At 35.1% G+C, this 22,095-nt stretch overlaps 4 protein-coding genes across 5 annotated transcripts; 3 read left to right on the plus strand and 1 right to left on the minus strand.

The window, feature by feature from the left end:
- Positions 1–147: 147 nt before the first annotated feature.
- Positions 148–1,833, minus strand: LOC114392222 (protein ANTAGONIST OF LIKE HETEROCHROMATIN PROTEIN 1-like). Its single transcript, XM_028353272.1, has one exon. The coding sequence runs from the start codon at positions 1,638–1,640 to the stop codon at positions 420–422; it is 1,221 nt and encodes a 406-aa protein (XP_028209073.1). The 5' UTR covers positions 1,641–1,833; the 3' UTR covers positions 148–419.
- Positions 1,834–4,272: 2,439 nt separating this feature from the next.
- Positions 4,273–10,653, plus strand: LOC114393254 (NEDD8 ultimate buster 1-like). The gene is made up of 10 exons (XM_028354527.1): positions 4,273–4,637; positions 7,194–7,319; positions 7,751–7,847; positions 8,189–8,227; positions 8,591–8,778; positions 8,855–8,957; positions 9,177–9,349; positions 9,433–9,483; positions 9,835–9,937; positions 10,037–10,653. The coding sequence occupies exons 1-10, from the start codon at positions 4,336–4,338 to the stop codon at positions 10,487–10,489; spliced, it is 1,635 nt and encodes a 544-aa protein (XP_028210328.1). The 5' UTR covers positions 4,273–4,335; the 3' UTR covers positions 10,490–10,653.
- Positions 10,654–11,202: 549 nt separating this feature from the next.
- LOC114393402 (UPF0051 protein ABCI8, chloroplastic-like) lies at positions 11,203–13,647 on the plus strand. Its single transcript, XM_028354740.1, has 2 exons — positions 11,203–12,745; positions 13,215–13,647. The coding sequence occupies exons 1-2, from the start codon at positions 11,372–11,374 to the stop codon at positions 13,431–13,433; spliced, it is 1,593 nt and encodes a 530-aa protein (XP_028210541.1). The 5' UTR covers positions 11,203–11,371; the 3' UTR covers positions 13,434–13,647.
- Positions 13,648–16,717: 3,070 nt separating this feature from the next.
- Positions 16,718–21,573, plus strand: LOC114392607 (protein PHOX1-like). 2 transcript variants are annotated; one of them, XM_028353802.1, is made up of 4 exons: positions 16,718–19,158; positions 19,240–19,458; positions 19,543–19,778; positions 21,312–21,573. In XM_028353802.1, exons 1-3 carry the CDS (start codon positions 17,430–17,432, stop codon positions 19,689–19,691), a joined length of 2,097 nt encoding a protein of 698 aa, XP_028209603.1. In that variant the 5' UTR covers positions 16,718–17,429; the 3' UTR covers positions 19,692–19,778; positions 21,312–21,573. The 2 variants fall into 2 exon arrangements, with proteins under 2 accessions (XP_028209603.1, XP_028209602.1); XM_028353801.1 differs by having other exon boundaries at positions 16,718–19,458.
- The last annotated feature ends 522 nt before the right edge of the window (positions 21,574–22,095 follow it).

The raw sequence follows: 22,095 nt of genomic DNA on the forward strand, positions 1-22,095 counted from the left end.
CCTAGGTGAATGTCAGTGTGTAAATTCATTACACCTTTCATGTAAAAAGGGGGACACCTTTTTTTTTTGGACGGCAAAAATAACTAGACAAATCCCAGACAAATTCTCCCATTTGAAATAAAGCGATTGGATCTTTCTTATAACTCGGTAAGAATAATTGGAATTTAGTTTCATTGCAGATTTCTTTCTACTCAAACACTTTAATCATGTGAATTTTTCTACCTAACTCTAATGCATACACCTTTGTCATTCAAAGGAAATTTTTTGATAACTTGCTCCTTACTTATTAACTAGCAGTTTCAGAAAAAAAATCCTAGGATATGACAAAATGCTACTACATAATGGAACTGATGGCCATAGATGGTTTTCAAACAAGTTCACCAATGAAACACCCACTAGTTCTTCCAACATTCATTAATTCATTTTCTCAAGCTCAACCTACTCAAATGCAAAGCAAGTGCATCTCTCACCCTAACAGCACTCTCATCCTCCACTCCATCAAACGAAGGAAGCCCCTCTTCCTTTTCCACCCCTTCATCCGGCATTGCCTCATTGAACTTGAGAACAAAATTATGCAATAAGCAACCAGCAACAAGCACAAAGGGCAAATGCTCAACACAGTCCCGCTTCCACTTCCTGGAAGCCGCGAGAAGCCGCCAGCTGGCACGAAGCCTCGCAAACGCATCCCCAAGCAACCCCATCGCATTGTCATGCGCAGTATTGAAGGCCCTCTCAGCGGAACCAAAACTATCTTCCTCGTTCACTCTATTATAAGGCGTCAAAAGCCAAGGCAAAAGGGGAAAACAAGAATCGCCCAGAATATACTGCGGAATCAAACAACCCTCGCTGAGATTATAAGACGGCCCATTCAACAATTCCTTGGATTCTTCAACCTCACGATAAAGCTTAGTCTCACGCAAAATTGTTTCGGGTTTCATGGTACTTGGCCACCCTGCTGAGACGTCCAGGAACCTTCCTTCGGAATCCACCAAGGCTTGAACCATTAAAGCTCCATTTTCACCCAATAATGAATCGTCGATTTTGAACCTAGCGAATCCTAAAACCCCGAAACAGTTGGGGAGGGAGCTGAACCCGAACCCCACCACGACCCTCTGGGAGTCGGTGCGGAGCTCGAAGAGGTGGCCGAGGTTGTCAGCGAGGGCCTTACAGACGGCGAAGAAGGCGCGGCAGGCGTCCGCCGGGGAGATGGCGAAGCGGCGGGAGACGGCGGGGTAGGGGGCGGCGTGGGCGAGGCGGAAGAGGGCGGCGGCGAGGACGCAGTCGGGGGCGATGTGGGGGAAGGAGGGGGCGAGGGAGGGGGAGAGGAGGTGGAGGAGATGGGAGAAGGTGGGCTTCAACATGCGGAAGGCGTGGAGCCATTGGGAATCGGAGACGGAGCGGAAGCGGCTGAACCAGGAGTCACGGTGCGGCGGAGAGAGAGGCGGAGAGGGAGAGTGGGAGATGATGGATGAGATTAGGGATTCGAGACGGAGGGATTGGGAAGGGAGGAGAACAAGGTCGTTTTGGGAGAGGAAGGACTCTGCTGAGTGTGTTACTCGCCAAATCAAAGCGGCCACGTTTTGGCTTTGGTTTACATTGTGATTCTGGGGTTTCTTCTTGGGCTTGCGCTTTTTGGCCATGCCAGAGGGTGTGGTTTTGTGTTGCCAATGCTGATTTCTTCACTGTTGAAAATGTAGGGATCACAAAACATATAAGGTGAACGACTTCGTCATGTGATTTACTGTGGATCATTAACTTTTAACCATTAGATTTATCAATAAAATCATTAAATAAATTTGCTGATTTGTGTAAAGCAAAAAGTAGTTTGGAAGGAAAATACTTGGGACATTAGACTGGAGAGACTAGTTGAATGCTACTTGGGTAAAGCCAAAAATGACTAATGTAAACAATATTTGTATCTTTAAAGAAGTAGTAAAACTTAATGGATTATAAAGAACTGAAGTCTTTGTGAAAAAAACAAATCAATATAAAATCTTTGTGTTATTGTGTTTTATATCGTTGTGAGACATGATACATGGAGAAGAAGACTTTACATAGAAGAACCTTTGAAGATACAAGAAGGCACCAACAATCTACATAAATTATTCTTGTAAAGTTTCTTGAAATTCTTATAAAGATACAAAGTTCTCAAAATACCTTCTATACCTTGAGAGAAAAGATTAAAAGTGTTGAGTGATATATTTGTCTATAAGACAATCATATATTTTAGTCAGTGTGCAATCTTCTAACAAATTTTCTTGATTTTTTTAAACCCAATAGTGAATTGGTAGGATAAAAAATACTAAGTTTGAGTTAGAGCTTACAAGTGTAAGAGTCAAAAGTGATAGTAAAGAATACTTGTAACTTTGATAAGTTAATCGAACCTTAGTGATTGCTAAAAACTGAACATGGTCTCAAGTTTGAGACAAACCAATATAATTCTTTGTGTACTTCTCTCGTTTGCTTTAACTCACAAAGGATTTGAATTTTTTATAGATTTTATATCCTGTTTTGTTTTACAAAGAAAACTAATTTTATCTCTAAGTATTTTAGGACTTTTTACATCAAACGATAAATGTGCTGTTTGTTTTAGATAAGTTTTTAAATTTCTAAAAACACAATTTCAAAAAACGTTATTGATAACTACGAAATTGCAATTAATTTAATAGTCAATTTTGGCTACGAATGATTGCAATTTCTTCACTTTATTGTTGCTTTTTATAAAATAATGAAGAAATTAATATCTTTGCAGTTTTTTATTAGCAGAACTCAAAAGAAGCAGATTTTAAGTGCTTTAGAGGAAAATTAAGGGAAAATGTGAAGAAAAAGTTGAAAATTGAGACAGTTCGCTTAGCGCAAAAGACAGGCCTAGCGTGTCTCTTCGCTTAACGGTCAGCTCACACTTAAAGCGAAGAAAGCCCACGAAGAAGCCTTAAGGCAAGCTTAGCGTGAAAGCCCGCGCTAAGCACAATGTCACCTGGAAATTAAGTTACCTTAGGCCTATAAAAGAAGTAAGAAGCAAAGGAGAAATACACACCAAGACATCGAGACTTAGAGCTATCTATTTAATGCAATGCCAATTTTTATTATTTTTTTTTCTGTATTTTATTGTTACTGTATGACCTGATCATCCATGCATTGATTTTAGGGGTTATAAATTGGGAAATGGTAATTTCTAAAGAAATGGGAAATGACATCTAAACAATTCATTGCTAGGTATAGAGTGATTTTGTTTTGCCCCTGCGTACATCTTCATACTTCATGCAATTTACTATTTTATCCTTGCAAAGGGATTTGAGTGAGAGAATAGATAAATTTGGTCTTCATCATGAGGAATCAGGGTTGAGTGTCTTAGTATATGTGGGTGGAAATTAGAAAAAACATTAGATAGAGAAAAATCATCAATATTGTATCAAGGGTAGTTAGACATGCTAGTCCTAACATATTTTAAATTCTGAATTTATCTTTAAGCATTATTATCTTTATCTTTTATATTTCTTATCTTTTATTCTAATTTTTTATCTCTTTAAATTTTTTATCTTATCTCCTAATCTTCTATTTTAAATTTCTTATCCTTCTTATCTCTTACTTTCTTTAAATTTTACATTTAAATTTCTTATCTTTTACTTGTAAATTGAGTTTTCATCAATCTAAGTACAAGCAAAGTCTATGTGAATTTGATACTCGGACTTCTGAGTACTTTACTATTTTGGACAAATTGATACACTTGTCAAGTAACATTTCAAAAAATGCTAGAAGCTACTAAGAAACTTAAAAAAAAAACTTGTTTACCAAATAATTAAATGAACTTTTCAACTAGTAAAAAAAGTTAAAAATTAACTGAAATGTCTTGCCGAACGTAATCATAGTAACATGACCTTTTTACGTGGGAGCGAGAGGAATAAATATGAATAATTAAATTTTATCAAGAATGGTCAAGATTGAAACATACTAGTACAAGTTATGTAAGTTTTTTGAAAAGTCATATGAATTTTTTAAAGTAATCACATGATATCAAATCTTAACCATTTATGTATGGTTTAGGAATTATGGTCTAGACTGACTTCTCTCACTCTTATATAAAATTGACTTTTTCACTAGATATGTTCTATATACTTATTAACATATTTGGTAAAAGCGTGAAAGGTAATAAAGTAATTTTTTTTATATTTTAATGATAACTAGTTGTGTAAGAAAGGCTACACCTAATTGGCATATTCTTCACATATAAATAAAGGATTCCTAGCATAGAACTATAAGTGTTAGTGATAAGTCACTCCTTACAACTTCACATTCCACACTTGACATTGTTTGTGGGGGTAAATAGATTAATTCATGGTGAAATTGAAGATTGGGGGAATGTGGATCGGGATTCTAGAGGTGGAACTTGAGACATGGTCGATCCGTATGTTAAGGGAAGAGGTTGCCAAACGATCAAATTGCAACCCTAACTCTGTCAATTTGATATGCGCTGGCAAGATTCTCAAGGATGGTGATGGTCAACACAATTTGACCCAATTAGGTATCAAGAATAACGCCAAGATTCTTGCCACTCGTATCTGTGTCGAACAAGGCAAAGCTATCAAACAAGAGATCATGGCCGAGGAAGAACACTCTCACAAACTTGCTAGGGTCAAGTAAGTCTTTTTATTTTTTTGTACTATCTAAATTTTTCTTGCTAGGTTTTCTTGGTTTGGTTCAATGCAATGAACCCAACCACTCAATCTAAATTAATTAAATTGGTTCAATTTTTTCTTTGATTAAGTTTGACATAAACCAAAATCTAGTCGAATTTGACAAGATTTGATCTCTGTTGATTTAGATCTGACAAGATTTGATCTCTGTTGATTTAGATCTGACAAGATTTGACCTCTGTTGGTTTAGATCCAGCAAAACTTGATCTCTATTCATCTAGATCTGACAAGATTTGATATCTTTTGGTTTAGATCTAACAAAGTTTGATCTTTATTTTTTTGGCATAGGGTTTATGTTTCATAAACCAATCCCCAAACACTTTATCTAATTGTTCCTTTTTTTAATATTTATTTATTTATTCCTTTTGCTTTGTTATTTTTTTCTTTTAAATTTTCCCAATAAGATCTAAATTAGATTTAAAATAATTTTAAATTTTGATTTTGGATTGAGGATTGAGGATTTTTTAAAAATAATTTTTATTATATTATTGGAGCCAATAAACCCAAATTGAACCAACCTATCCTTGATCAAATTTGTTTGGTTTGGATTGATGGAAAAGTTTATCAAAATCATGCCAAACTAAAACTTCTTGTTAGTTCAATTTTCATTCTCGTATTAAATTGAGTAAAACCAACCTATGAACATTCATATAATCCTTTTTTTATTTTTCATTTTTGATAGTGATTAAATCCCAAGTACTTCAATTTGAGTAAATTAAATTTAAATAAGATAGAACCTATTTTATTAATTAGAAAAATTAAAATTTCAAATCTAAATTAAAAAGAAATAAACTCCTTACAAAAATATTTCGTAAATTATTGACTAAATTGTAGTTTTGGTTCCCTTTGATGTTTGATTCACGATTTTGGTCCCTTTATTCTTTTGTGATTTTAGTCCTTACATTTTTAAAAATTTACAAATTTGGTTCAATCATCAATTTTTCATGTTTATTTTTTTATATATTTTAATCAATTAAATCATTTCTTGATGATATCTTAAATAAATATGTTAGATCCAAAGTTCAAATGGACCAAAATAAAAGAGAAAAATGTATGCAAATTGAATGATTAGACCAAAATTGTGAATTTTCTAAAATGTGAGGACTAAAATTACAAAATAAATAAATAACGGGACCACATTCACAGACCAAGAATTATAAGAGAGTCAAATTTATAATTTAACCTAATTTATTTTACTCATTTGTAAAACTAAAATCTAAGGCTAGGTGTTAACTAGATTTTTTTTTCAACTTAAAAGTTACTTTAAAGTATGGTTTGTAAGAACTTTTCTTTAAGCTCAAAAGAAAGTAGTTGTTCCTCAAGTTGGTACCATCAAGGTCATCACATCCAAACTATAGTCTACTTTGCACTCGATGAATCATCATGATTTTGTCCTTAAATGGAGCCTTGGTGGGTTAAGGGAGAATGAAATTTATAAACTATCTTTGGCCTTACTTCATAAGTGATGTGTACTAAAACAAGCCCCCCAATCAAAGTCAAAGGACAAGACTAGCATGGACTCTTCTTCTAATGTCAATATATTGACCTCAAGTATGTTAGTATAGTTAGTGTCATCACATCTTAAGTATTTTTTTATTTTGATGGGATGTCACAATTTTGTTCTTAAAAGATGTCTTGTGAGTTAAGATAAAAGTGCATTTATAAATTAGATTGGTCTTGATTCCTAAGTCATGTATAACTTTTTGGTATGTTAGAATAATAATGAAAGAAAGATAAAAGAGTGAGAAAGAAGCAAGTTAAATCTATAATATCAAGTAAATTTGATCTGAATTATTTAAATTAATAATATTTATTTTATCTATATTAAGTATAGATGTGTTTTATAAAAAATTATATAATAATATTTTCTTACTCTATTTCTGTCAATCACATTGTGCACATCCATCATATAACTTGCTAAATCTCATTTTTATTTTTTTCTCTTAGTGTTAAAATTTGTTATACAGCTAGTTTAAATAATATTTATCTATTAATTAAGGATTATACACAAAACTTATAAATAAAATAAATTTCATTGTTTTAATTTTAAATGTTTTCTAAATATAAAAATATTTTTTGAATAATTTTTACTTCATACATGATAATAGATTTCTAAATTAACCCACTTTCATTAGTGAATATATTCTAGACATAATGTTCCTTCCTCCTTAATCAAGAATTTGACAATATATAATATTTATCGTAACTCAATTATATTTCATTTTATTTTAAAATCATTTTGAATTTTGGCGCAACCAACCCACTTTTTTTTTCAAGTTTATCCACAATATCTAATGATTGATAAATTATGGGGAATTTATATATTGGCTAGCATCTCTGTAATATTTAATCTCAAACGCAGTGCTTAAACAATGATAAATATATCTTTTACTGTCTCTACCATTTTCATAGCCAAGTAGTTTGATGAGCAAGAAAGAACATTTGATTTTTTTTTCTCCATTAATTTTGCTCTAAAGCTTAGTTGCATCTTACAAACAGGGCAGCTGCCATTGCAGTGGCCAAAAGGCATGTAGATGATCTATTACCTATCGAAAACTTCACCACAGAAGTTGAAGGTCAAATGGGGAAGAAAATAAAATTAGCCTCCGAGACTGATCATCAGAGGTATTCATCCTTGTCCATGTCATGAGCAAGCTTTGTATATATATATTTAAATTAATTAGAATATATTAGACATTTAAATTTTTTCTACATTGTTATTCATAAGTTTTCATTTGATTAAAAAACAAAATTCATAAAGTTTTCATATAGGATAAGATTATTGATGTGTGGTAAACTTTTAATTTATTTATTTATTTATAATATAAAAATCTTTCTATCATAATTAAACTCTATATTTTCACTAACCAATTGATTTGACATAAATAAATAATATGTAATCAAATCGTTCGAATATTATTTAAATTCAGCAAAAATCAAACTTTATTTATTCCAACCAAATTTTAAATTAATTTTTCCTTTTGTCAACATGTTAAGACCCAAAAAAAAAAACTATATTTTCACTATTCTTATGGTGCTGCATTTGACATTGGCAGGGCCATAATGACGGGATTGGTGTTAGAGGCAAATGGAAAGCGTCTAATTCGACAGGGAAAGTATAAAGATGCATTAGAAGTTCTAAGCATGGCAGAGGTCAGTTCCTGATGAGTGAATGAATTACATTTGTTGCAAATGTGTTTTTCAAAGTCCTAAACACATCACATCACTTTGTTTTTCAAAGTCTAGAGGACTTTTAAAAACTCATTTACTCTCTCTATGTGTTGCTGTGGCAGAGAGCTCCTGAAGCCACACTTCATGACCTCCTCTATCTTATCATGTTTTGATTTTTCTTTTTTCCAGAAAATGATTATTTTAATTTTTAGCTATGAAGTTAGGTCATAGGTGTTACACTTAACATGATATTGCAGTTGTTTCCTTATTGTTATTATTTGACATGATAAACTCACAAAGTCAAGACCTGATTTCATTTGCAGGAAACATTCTCTCTTTGTGATGATTCTGACACCCTTGAGGTGAGTTTAAAATCATGGTAGCAAACTCGTGTAAACTTATTCATCATAAAAAGAAAAGAAAGAGTCGCGTAAACCTCTTCACTTCCAGAAGGATAATTTGTTAAAAGTAGTGACACTAAACTCTAATAAGATGTAGGCCTATAGGAATAGGCTATTGGTAAGAGCTTTGACTAACTTTTTATAAGGTCATAGATTCAAAGCTTGCCACTGCCATTGTGGGGAAAAAAAAAATCCTCTGGTAAGGTGCTTCTTAGACTTGAATGAATTGTGTACCTTTGCTCTCTCAAGATTATAAGAATGATTCCTAACGTATTTTTCTCATGGTGTAAATTTGAACCAATTTATGGCTTTCTGTCCATTCAGCTTATTGACATCATTCCGATAATGCAAATAAACATGGTGTGGTGCTACTTTATGATGCAAGACATCAGTTCGTTATCAGAGGCAGGAAAACTTCTTGCAAAGGCTAGGGAAGGACTTGAAGATGCTTATGGGAAGCATGCTCTACGCGCCAGACTTTTAAAAAGTGGTTGCTTTCTAGAACTTGCATGGTGAGTTCTTACTCCTTTCTTGCACTGCACTATTAGGATTTTTTTTTGTTGAATAATATTTGGACTTTGTATAAAGGCATTTGAGACTGGAGCTGCTCGAAGGAGTGGTGGCCTATTATAGTGGTCAATTGGATACAGCAAGAGAAGCACTGCTTTCTGCACAAGCAAAATTTGAAAAGGTTAATAGAGCTGAGAAAGCATATTGTGATTCAATATGAGTAAAAACAAGTATATGTATCATATCTATTTAAAATTTGCTAGTTCCGAGAAAAAAGTAAAATTAGTGAAGCCCAAGCTGCAAGAGAATTAAAAAGCTAACATTAAATTGTGAGGATTTAAGCATAACATGTATTCTGCTTGGTCTACTTGGAGACAACTTACTTCTTTCTCTAATGCAGTTGCAAGTATCTGATGAAGATCTGTCGCTCGTAATGAGCATGGGCTTCACCAAATGTGATGCCAAGAGGGCATTGAAAATGAATCTACAAAACATTCAAGCTGCAGTCAATTTCCTGATTGAGGAAAATGCAGAAAAAGATCAAAAGCAGAAGGAAAGAGAAAGTGAAATCCGGTAGGTGACACTTGATCTTTTATTTACTGACTTCTATTCTCTTTTTGTATTCATGAGAAATTCTAAATAGCTTCCTCACCCAGGAAGCAGAAACCTGTAGATCTACAAAGATTGAACGAGCTGGAATCTGTTGGGTGAGTATCATTTTGGTCTTGTTTCTACTACTTTGTGATTTATAATAAAGTCATTGCCTTGTAGGATTAGAACTTGTTACTACGTAGTTAGTAGTAATTACTAACTACATGTCATTCTCTATAACTTATATATATATATATATATATATATATATATATATATATATATATATATATATATATATTGTGACATATGTTGTTGCACAACATTTATAAGGTTGGCACAATGGTTGCATTTCTTCTTGTAAATTGGTGCCAAATGATAATGAATAATGATCCATGACCATGAAATTGCTCCACAGAACATACTATATATTAGCTAGTCAAACTTTATGACGTTGATTCTATCAGGTTTGAGAAGGACATTGCAGCTGAAGCTCTCCGAAGAAACGGAAATGTTTTTCAGAAAGCGCTGAATGATTTGACACATCCAGAAACTTTTTCTGCTTTACAGGTTACAACTCACTGTTATATATTAATTTGTCTTACTGAAAGTTTGATATAATAATTTAAACAATGTTATCTATCATTACTGACTCACACCAACATGAAGGCTTATATCGAGTCAGAGAAAGGGAAGATAGTTGAAGAGATAAGAACTTCTGCAGCTCTTGCTGCTACTGAGGCTGACCCCAACATAATACAATTTGAAACAATGGGAGGAAGAATGACGACAGCACGTGTGAGTCGTGTGACAGACGCCAACATGCAACGTGAAGTAAATCCAAGTGGCGGTGCAAGTTCATCATCCTCTTCTTTACCACCTCAGATTAATGCTTTTGTTTGTGATCTTCAAGATCCATCTAATAAGAGTGAAGCACAAAAGAGAGATGTAGAGATGGAAGATGAACTTTCTGCAGATATAGCTGAATCATCAGATGCTTTGGCTGACTATGACATCGAAGTGGACATAGAAGGGGCAGCTATAACTGAGTACTTGTCTTTGGTGGAGACAGCAGCAGGTGGCAGAAGGAAAGAGGAAGAAGAAAACTATTCTGTTGAGTGATTATCTTTTTGTTAATGTAATAAGCAACATGGTATATGATACTTTTGATCACTTGGTGGGTGATTTATGACAGGGGAATGGAGCCTTGAAAACTTTTTTTTTTTATAATAATTTTGTGAAACCTGGAAGCTCATTTGATCCAACTCATTTGAGAATTAAGATAAGAGAATGAAAGCTCATTCGTGGAAGTTGACTTTCTAAGTTTATTTCATACATTTCTTACTAAACTTAACTTCCATTTTTTGAAATGCAACACAGGGACATTGTCTCTCTGGTTATTAATTTGCAGCGCATGGGGTCAAATCTAATAGATAAATGTTATTATTATAAAAAATGTGATCGATTAATCATATTACATAATTAAATATATTCTTATTTTTTGTTGAAATATATTTTCACATTAAAAATTAATTTCATAATTTTTTTTTTAAAAAGAAGAAAAATAAACCTCCTTGAATAATGTATTTCCTGCTTAATATGTATGAGTTTAGAAGAAAAAAATTGATCAAATGAGTTTATATTGATTTTTTTAAAAAAAATCGACTGAGCTTTTTTAATATAGTTATAAATTCAAAAAAGAATGTTATTTAATTGTAAAAAATATATGGAAATTGTTGTGATGATATTGATAGGTTAGCTAATTATATGGAATTCATGAGGCAGGGTCTTGTATTAAGGAACCTTTCTTTAGAAAGAGATTTGATCTTCTTAGTCATAGCTTTTTATTGATTGTGAGTTTGGTTTGGGCCATGTCTGTTTCTTCTGTTACTCTGCTCTAGAGTGTACGCGCACACGACACACGACACACGACACACGACACCCACAAGTATAAGAAAACAAATTCCCCACTCTCTCCTCTTGAGCTGAAACAAAACCTCATCCATGGCTTCTCTTCTCCGCTTCAACGGCGTCTCCCTCTTTCCCTTACCTTCCCAACCCACACGTGACCCCATCCTCCCCAAACCGTCACGCCTCGTAACGGTGCGCGCGGAGGTGAAAGAGACCTCCGCACCCGCCGCCGCCACATCCTCCGACGAAAAGATCCGCGAAATCCTCCGCAACCGTGACTACGACAAGAAATTCGGGTTCAGCGTGGAGATCGAGTCCTTGACGATCCCAAAAGGGCTCTCAAAAGAAACCATTGGTCTGATCTCGTCCCTGAAGGAGGAGCCCCACTGGATGCTCGAATTCCGCCTGAAGGCCTTGGATAAATTCCTCTCCATGAAGGAACCCACGTGGTCTGACAACACTTACCCTCCCATCGACCTCCAGAATATCTGCTACTACTCCGCCCCCAAGAATAAACCCTCTCTTCAATCCCTCGACGACGCTGACCCCGAGCTTCTCCGCTACTTCGAGAAGCTCGGCGTCCCCCTCAACGAGCAGAAGCGCCTCGCCAACGTCGCCGTCGACGCCGTCCTCGACAGCGTCTCAATCGCCACAACGCACCGCAAAACCCTAGAAAAGGCCGGCGTTATATTCTGCTCCATCTCCGAGGCCATTAAGGAATATCCTGATTTGGTGAAAAAGTATTTGGGGAAAGTTGTCCCGTCAGACGACAACTACTACGCCGCGTTGAACGCTGCGGTCTTCAGCGACGGGTCGTTTTGCTACATTCCTAAAGACACCAAGTGTCCTATGCAGATTTCGACTTACTTCAGAATCAACGCGTTGGAGACAGGACAGTTTGAGAGGACTTTGATTGTCGCCGACGATCGGAGCTCTGTGGAGTATTTGGAAGGCTGCACCGCGCCTTCCTACGATCGGAACCAGCTCCATGCCGCGGTGGTGGAGTTGTATTGCGGCGAGGGGGCGGAGATTAAGTACTCCACGGTGCAGAATTGGTACGCTGGGGACGAAGAAGGGAAGGGTGGGGTTTACAATTTCGTGACCAAGAGAGGGTTGTGTGGTGGTGCAGGTTCGAAGATATCGTGGACGCAGGTGGAGACGGGTTCGGCGATCACGTGGAAGTACCCGAGTGTTGTGCTGGAAGGAGATGGTAGTGTTGGGGAGTTCTATTCTGTGGCTTTGACGAATAACTATCAGCAGGCGGATACCGGGACCAAGATGATACACAAAGGGAAGAACACGAGGAGTAGGATTATATCCAAAGGAATATCGGTTGGGCATTCCAGGAACTGTTATAGAGGGCTTGTTCAGGTTCTGTCCAAGGCTGACAATGCCCGAAACTCGTCACAGTGTGATTCTATGCTTATTGGTGACAATGCTGCTGCAAATACCTATCCTTATATCCAGGTTTTTTTTTTTTTACTTTTCTTGTTTATCCTTCTGGACTCATTCTAGGTACCTTGTTTTGACAAACAAAAAAATATGGCATTGTGTGATCTATGTAGGCTTTTGTTGCTGCTCTTGTTTTACAAACAACGATAGAATAGGAATGTGGGAATGCAACCCTGTTTGCATAAGCTTCTCCAAAAGCATTTCTAGCATAAGAAAATAAATTAAATAAGCTTCTCCGTAGGCTAAAATTAGCTTATGCATAAGTTAAAAGTGTTTGTGAACATCAAAGAGGAGGTCATCAATATTATGGAGTTATTCTGTCTTTTCAAAAGCATTCTTTTGCAATTTCTCTACCTGACTTAATCTCCTTACTCCCTGGTTTTCTTTTTTCTGTATTTTCTCCCTGCTTCTCTGTCCCTAATGTCCAGAAAATTGCCATGATAGATACTTTTGTTGTGCTCATGGAATCACACTTATTTTACAGGTGAAAAATCCAACCGCAAGAATTGAACATGAAGCTAGTACATCCAAAATTGGAGAAGATCAATTGTTTTATTTTCAACAAAGGGGAATAGACTATGAAAAGGCAATGGCTGCTATGATCTCTGGATTTTGCCGTGATGTGTTTAATGAGCTTCCTGATGAATTTGGTTCCGAAGTGAACCAACTCATGAGCTTGAAGCTTGAGGGATCAGTAGGTTAAACAGCATATCACTATTTGGAATTTACTCAGGCCATTTGTTCTTGAAATTGTCCAAGTCCTTAGAGGTAGTGTATTCGAAAGGATGTGTACATGTTGTATATAGATACTGTCTTCAACTGTACCGCAAAAGTGGCCTGAAACATTACCAGTTTTGAATCTTAATAAACAATCAATGTCATCCTATAATTTTGTTTGTCGATTTACTCTTGATTTATATTCATGTATCCCTATAATTGCATGCTTTGATTCAGTTATTTCTGGATAAGTAATTGTTTATTTTTAAAGCTCTCTCAAGAAGGTAACAGAAATGCTGTTGTCATCAGAAGGTAAATGAGAATCTGACACCCATACATACTTATCATGAACTACATATTGCAATTCACACCCTGGTGTTGTTAGGTGCACCCAGCATTTTTTAAAAATGTCAAAACTGCTCCTGCATTTTCTTCGCATTTGTGATGCGTGTGCGTGAGGATGGTCTGTAAATCTTATGGATCAACTTGATTCGTAAAAGGCTTACAAATTAAGTTAATCCCTATGTTGATATTAAGCTCATACGGATCAACTTGATCTGTAAAAGGCATATAAATCAAGTTGATCCGTATGCCTTTTACGGATCAACTTAAAGGTTTACAGATTAAAGATATTTCAGTCTTTTCCCTTTAAGTGTTGGGTGCACCAACAATAATGTTAGGTGCACCTAGCATCACCCTTCACACCCCCACCTTCCATCCAACAAAAGTCATTGGTAAAATTTTCTTTCATTCAACAATCAACACTAGTCCTTAAACCCAATTGAAGGTTAGCGTGGACTACCTGGCCCAATGCGGGTTGTTATTCCATCCAATTTAACCCATTTTAACATAACCAATTCTCATGATAAAAAAAAATATTTCTCATTTAATACACCTCTCACACACCTGCCCTGCTGCTCACCTAGAGGCGCACACGGCACGGTCATCTAGATATAAAGTTTGTGTTGGGTTTTACACTTTTACTATTCTTTTATTTAATTATAAAAATTAGTAAGTTATTGAATATATTAAAAGACAAGAGTTTAATTTAAAATTTATTTAATGTTACGATAAAAGACAATCCTAAATTATTCGCATCTTTAATAAGACGACCATAATTTAAACTCTCAAAAGAAACAATCCTAGGAAAAAAACAACACTTTCAACTCTGACGCAGACCAAATTGCAAGTCCTCATAAACAAAAAATAAAAAACCTCAACGACGAGTTCAAGGCTTAATAATCCTAATTGATAGTGGCTTCATCATGAGTGCAATTCATTTTGCTTGTAAAAATGCCTGCAACCTTCAGAGATCACGAGGTAGTGGACGGAACGTATGAGAATAATGCTACTTTTGATGCTATTTTATTTTTGTTATAAACGAGAACTTTGATGTTTGACCTATTGTGTAGAGAGAATCTAAGCGAAAGAAAAAAAAAGACGTGTTCTCACTTGAATGAGTGATGAAATTTTTGGCCATGAAGGAAGGAAGGAAGGAAATTAGTACAATATTGTTAAGCATGATGCTTGCATGAACACGGTAATACACTAATTACATATTTATTTACCAAATAATTTTTCATATGGAACACTTCTCTATGTTGAACCCATCGACATAATTAACTGTCACTACTAAAATGTGCCTTTGAGACGCAGTTTTGAAAGTGGGTCCTTCGATATAGAAGTATCAGAACGGTTTTGGTTAATACACTCCCAAGCTATCCTGGACTGCACCTACACATAGAGGAAAAATACAGCTATTATTATACAAGAATGTATGGTGTTACAACTGCAAGTACTAAATAATAATCTAAGAAGCCACAATGATAATAATATAGTGAATGAAAAAGTTTTACACTGATAATATATTGATCATTAAACTTTTATTTTATCTGAATATTGATTATTTTGTCTTGGTTTAATCTAGTTATGTGTCAAATAGAAAGATTGAATTTTCGTTTTTGTGAGATTCCTTGCTTGAGATTTTCATTTATAAATAAAAAAAACTTAATTATTTCCTATCTCCACCTTTATATAAGCAATTTTAAGCAACAAGAATCTTCTGTAGCAGAAAAACTGCAGAATGTAGAGTTTTATAAAAGATTACTTGTAGTGTAGTTCTCCTGATTCTTTCTTTTTTCTAACTGTAGGAAGTAGGAAGGTGTAGAGCTACCAAGAATCAAGAATTAGAACTTAAGTCATTACTTTAGGGGCAAGCAAGCATTGCCTCACAAATGCGGTTTGCGGTGGCACAACACAACACCAACATATATAGTAATTACCAGATACTTCAATTCCTTTATCTTTTTTCCTCACTTCACGTGGTTTTTTCTACTTTTCCTATCCTCCCCTCTCAATGGCAAAATGTAAGGTGTGGGTTGGGTCCATTGAAAAATTATCTACCAAGTAGTAGTACCAACCAATCTCTCTCTTCTTCTTTTTGCCACTGCTAAATATTTATAAAATTTAATAAAAAGGAGATGAAGCAATTTGAGAAAGCGTTGGTGTCCACTAATCACCAACGTGTTGGCAATGTCAACCAAGAATGTACAATTTGTTTATAAAAAAAGTGCGGAAATTTTGTTACTTTTTTTTATTAGAATTTAGAATGATGTGTTATGTTTGTTAAATTTAATTTTTGTATGGGTGGGTAATTCTATCATTTTGTCTTTTGTTTTTATTTATTTTATCTCCCTTGCCATCTGTCTATGTCACAATGGCTTCGTTGTGAACATATTTCATTATTCTTTTTACATTCATTTTCATTTAAAATAACCCGCACACAATTTCGTTTATTAGTTGAAATAGGACCGTAACGGTTTAATACTAATAATACTAATCTTTTCAATTTAATGATGGTTGATGCTTTAATAATTCAACTATCTAATAGCCTTTATTTTATTTTTTTTTGAAGAAATCTAGTAGCCTTCTTATACTATACTATTACCTACAAATGTGACAAATTGAGTGTCTCTAGATGATGTAACAGTCATATTTTTGTCTGAAAATCATACCAAAATTAGATGAGAACCACGTGAAATCATTATTGCTAATTAAATTGAATGAGAAAAAGAACAATCGTACACTTTATGTGAAAGTCTAACTTATGTTGTTGTCGCTTCCCATGATTATGAAGCTGGTCAATTAATGGTTAATTCATTAACACATAGGAATATAGAATGGGACCCGCCAGATAATAACACTAATAATAAATATAAATAAAGAAAAAGAAAAATATATTGCCATGGGATTTCTCATTTCAGAATCTAGTTAAGAAACTCGCGTTATGTGATTTTTCTCAAATGCTTTTTGTGGCGTTAACGTCAAGGATATGAAAAAGCATTCTTCCACGTTACAGAAGAACAACACCACTTGGTTTTCTTCCATTCCAAACTTCCTTGCTGCTTCGTCGTGTTTGCGTTTTCCTTGCAAAGTTTGAAGCTTTTTCCCATAATTTGTCACCCAGATAAGTTTGTTTCTCTTCCCAAATTCTGGGGTTTTGTTTTCACCTTTGAATCCCAGTTGGGTTGTCCATTTCCGATGCCCCTCTCTGAAATAGTATTTGTTTTAGCATAAACAAATCCTAATTGAGAGAGAAGGACACGTTTGTGTTGAATGTGTGGAATCTTCTTCAGTGGCACCACTTTGAGATTTTGAACTTGTTTGAATTAAAGATTTTGTGCTTGAACTTTCACCTGGGTTTCATGTTGGCTATGTTTTATGTATGAAGCTGGTCAGCTTGGTTATAATAAAATGCTTGTTTGTTGTTATCTTGTCCATCATTTCCTTGGTTTTTGGGTACTTCCATGTTAGTTATATCTCAAGTTCTTTCATGTGAAATTGTCTGCATATTTCCTTTTCTTGTTGGAAGGCCTTGTAATTGGTTATCTTGTGCTCTTGGTTTGTCTGGAATAAATTTTGAGTAGTGTGGTGTAAGAGATTCGTGGTTGTTTGGATTAGTTTCTTTACTGTTGGATTGAAAATGGGAAAGAAAAAGAAGCAAGTAGGAGAAATAGAGGAGGATGGTAAAGTTGGAGATAGCAGCCCCAGAGCATACGATAATGATACTATGGTGTTTATATCCATGTCTCAAGAATTGAAGAATGAGGGGAACAAGCTGTTCCAAAAGAGGGATCTTGAAGGAGCTATACTGAAATATGAAAATGCCCTCAAGTTGCTTCCCAAAAATCATATTGATGTGTCCTATCTGCGGAGCAACATGGCTGCATGTTACATGCAGATGGGACTCAGTGAGTTCCCAAGGGCAATTCATGAATGTGATTTGGCTCTTCAAGTGACACCGAAATATAGTAAAGCTCTGTTGAAGAGGGCAAGGTGCTATGAGGCTTTAAATAGGCCAGATTTAGCTCTGAGGGATGCCAGCACTGTTGTGAAGATGGAGCCAAATAATGTCATGGCATTGGAGATCTCAGAAAAGGTGAAAAGTGCACTTGAGGAGAAAGGATTGAGGGTAAACGATACAATAATTGAGTTGCCTCCAGATTATGTTGAACCTCCTGATGCTTTGCCTCCAGAAAAGGTATCGAAAGAGAAGAGGCGGAAGAAGAAGAAGAGCAATAAAGAGGAAGAGAAGGCTCCTGATGACAAAATTCTAGAAAAGCAAACCGAGGAGAAATTTGAGGAGAAGAAGGCTGAGGGCAGTATTGTAGTCGTAGAGAAGAAGATCAACACGTCCAAGAAGAAGAAGGCCAAGGGAAAAACTAATGAGAAGAAGACTGATATTAAGGAAGTTATAGAGGAAAGAAGTAATGGTAGAAGGAATCATGTTCCTAAGAAATCCGCTAAATTTATTTTTGGTGATGATATAAGATGTGCTGAACTGCCAATTAATTGTAGCCTTTTCCAGTTAAGAGAAGTTATTCAGGACCGATTCCCTAGCCTGGGAGCTGTTCTTGTCAAATACAGGGACCAAGAAGGCGATTTGGTCACAATTACTTCTGATGATGAATTAAGATGGGCTGAAGCAGGATCTAATGGTTCTATCCGACTGTACATAGTAGAAGCTACTCCTGAGCAGGATCCACTTTTTGAGAAATTTAAAGTGAAGGAGGTGGAAGTGGTTGGCGTTAACATCGCACCTGAGAATGGTTGTGTAGGAAAGGCAAAGGAAATTATTAGCTCTTCTTGCATTGAGGATTGGATAATTCAGTTTTCCAAACTGTTCAAGAACCATGTTGGGTTTGAATCTGACAGATATTTGGATTTCCATGAACTTGGGATGAAGCTCTATTCTGAGGCTTTGGAGGAGACGGTTACAAGCGAAGAAGCACAAGGCCTATTTGACATTGCAGGAGATAAGTTCCAAGAGATGACTGCTCTTGCATTGTTCAACTGGGGAAATGTGCATATGTCTAGGGTAAGGAAGAAAGTATATGTCACGGAAGATTCTTCTAAAGAACATCTTTGTGAACAAATCAAAAGTTCATATGAATGCGCACTGGAAGAATATGCAAAAGCGGGAGAAAAATATGCAGCAGCCATTAAAATTAAGTCAGATTTTCATGAAGGCTTCCTGGCACTAGGGCTGCAGCAGTTTGAGCAAGCAAAACTTTCTTGGTATCATGCACTTAGTAGTAATGCAGATTTACTTACATGGCCTTCCACTGAGGTTCTTCATCTTTACAACAATGCTGAAGAAAATATGGAAAAAGGAATGCAGATATGGAAAGAATCAGAAAAGCAGAACTTGAGTAAGACATCTAATTCAAATGATGTTAGATTGCATTTGCAGAACATGGGGTTGGATGGGCTTTTTAAAAATATATCCTTAGATGAACTTGCAGCACAGGAGGCACATATGGGGTCTCAAATAAATCTCCTATGGGGTACCATGCTATATGAACGCTCATTTGTGGAGTTCAAATTAGGGCTACCGATATGGCATGAATCTCTAGAAGTTGCAGTTGAGAAGTTTGAACTTGCAGGAGCTTCTCAAACAGATATAGCTGTAATTTTGAAGAACCACTGTTCAAATAATACTGCGGTAGATGGTATGTATTCAAGATAATTAGAAACTTTTTAGCTATGTAGATATAATGATATATACTCATATATGCTAACTTTTTCACTGACAGGTCTTGCCTTCAAAATTGATGAAATAGTACAGGCATGGAATGAGATGTACAAAGCTAAAAAGTGGCAGAGTGCAGTTCCATCATTTCGTTTGGAACCCTTATTTAGAAGGCGAGTTTCAAAAACTTATCATGCCTTTGAGCTTGCATGAGTGCATATTTTTCTTCAAGTACTTGAAGAGTGACAGAGCCAACAGTCACTTAGGCTGCTTCTGTGCCTGAGATGCTGTCGTCAGAAGGTAACTGAGAATCTGACACCCATACTAATAACATTCATTTTATTGATGTTCTTTAAGTAGTAGATCATTTGGTTGTCTAAAACATTTAATAATCTGCTTGATTAATTTACTTATATATTTATTTGTGTAGTAAGAGTTTATGACTGCATCATGCAAAAGTGTCTTACAGATTTGAGTATTCATAAGTAGATTTAGAAAATGTTGGCAGCTGCCTAAAATGTTTTGCTGTTAATGGTTTCAACTTTTACTTGCTTTCTGCAAATTCATTTTAAAATGCACAAGCTTCTCAGTATTTCCATTGCTTGGTAGCAGTAGAGAATGGTTGAAAAAGAGTTTAAGATGCTATTTCTAATAAATATGCTCTTCAAGCAAAATATAAGTCTTAATGATTCTAGAAAGTAATATATGAAATGTTTTAATGCAGCCTTCAATAGAACTACTTTTACTTTCATTAGAACTAATGAATATGTTTATAATCCAAAACCAAGTCTTCTCTGGGGATATATAAAAATATATGGTTCCATTTTGTTTCAGAAAACATTTTCTATTTTTATATAAAATTTTATTTTCATTTTCTAAAATATGTCATCATTTTCAAGTTTTCATATTTAGAAACATGTTTGTTTGCTATTATTTCGGTTTTCATTTCGTGTGGGAGGATGAGTGACTGGTGTCTACTGTGAAAGCCAATTAGAAATGAAATCCAAAATATTGCAGTTCACACCCCACCTTCCATCCAACAAAAGCCATTGAAAGCCAATTAGAAATGAAGTCCAAAATGTTGCAGTTCACACCCCACCTTCCATCCAACAAAAGCCATTGATGAGATTTTCATTAATTCAACGTTATACATATCCGTAACCCAATTGAACCAATCCTCTGCAATTACCAAAAGCCAAATTGACCACCTTCGTGTTAACTGATAGTCTATAAGCATTCAATAGCTACAATAATTGTTCAAATACTACAAATTCCAGTTAATCATCACCAATGTAGCGACTTTTCCAATAAAAAATATCCAGCATCTTTTCGGAACAATTGAGAACACCATTGAAAAAGGAGAAATACCCAACATTACACATTTATAGCTCTTATAACCATCACCTTCATGTGTCTTTCTCGACTTAGTGGAACCATGACACATCTTTGTAGCCATTGAAATTTGTAGCTACCATCACCATTGCAAATGGTGACTATTTTAGATTTGTCTTATCTTCTAATGAATCATATCTGCATTATTTAGATGTTTTTAACATGAATATATACTGCCAATTTGTACTGTTGTCATTGTTTATGACTCTATTTGTCTTGGTAGAGGGACCGATTATTAAATAGCTAGATTATTGAAGTTCTCTGATCTGGACCTCTAAAATTCCATTATGTTTGTTGATATCATGTTCACTACTCCACTGCAACTTAATGCTCACAAAATCTACATGACTGTCATTGCTTTATTATATTATTTACCCTCGAGTTCTTTCTGTATAGTCATCCATGATCTTTGATGACAACCTTGGTTTGTCTATGCTGCAGGTTATTCTTGCTACTTTTATGAATTTGGGTTCAACAATATACTTAAAAACACCTTTTAAATAGAGACGTCTCTGTTTAAGTTGCTACTTTTATGAATTCTGTTTAAGTTGCACATCCCATAATGTGTTGGGGTCTACAATTAAACTCAAGTGCTCAAAACGTCGTAACTGTGGCTTACTGTAAAGATTTCAAACGCAATAGAAGCACCTTGTGAGAATATTTGAGTCCATGACTAAACAATAAGTCTCTCCCTTTTAGAACACCTTACGGTTTTACCCAAAAATACATGCAATGTATTGAAGCATAGTTGTGAAACTAAGTGACATGCAACTTGCTTAAGTCCTTAGTAAGGATGCGGCTAAAAGACTGGCATCAAGAGTAATTGATTTTGACAGGATAAAAGAACAAACACGCCACATAACAAGTAATAATGTTATTTGTGCTCACTTGTAACTTCTAACATTTCTTTTATTTTGCTGTGCTAAACAAAATGAGAAAATAAGTCATGCATGAAAGTGTAAAACAATTACAGCATTATTCAATCACAACATATCATATATAATAAGTTTATTGACTTTTTAGATGATTACTTTCAAAGACATGCAAATTCAGGAACTAAATTTTATTTTTTTTCATCTTTCAAGAACTAATGTCATGAATTACACTTTCAAGGGCAAAATTTGATTTTTACCCGAAACAAAACCCCAAAATAGGGTTTGCATGCAGGAGCCGCTGCTCTAACTGTTTACCACACCGCAAATATTATTTTTCTTTTTTTTCTTTA

This window comes from Glycine soja, chromosome 17 (assembly GCF_004193775.1).
Source record: "Glycine soja cultivar W05 chromosome 17, ASM419377v2, whole genome shotgun sequence".
In the NCBI taxonomy this organism is placed as follows: Eukaryota; Viridiplantae; Streptophyta; class Magnoliopsida; order Fabales; family Fabaceae; genus Glycine; species Glycine soja.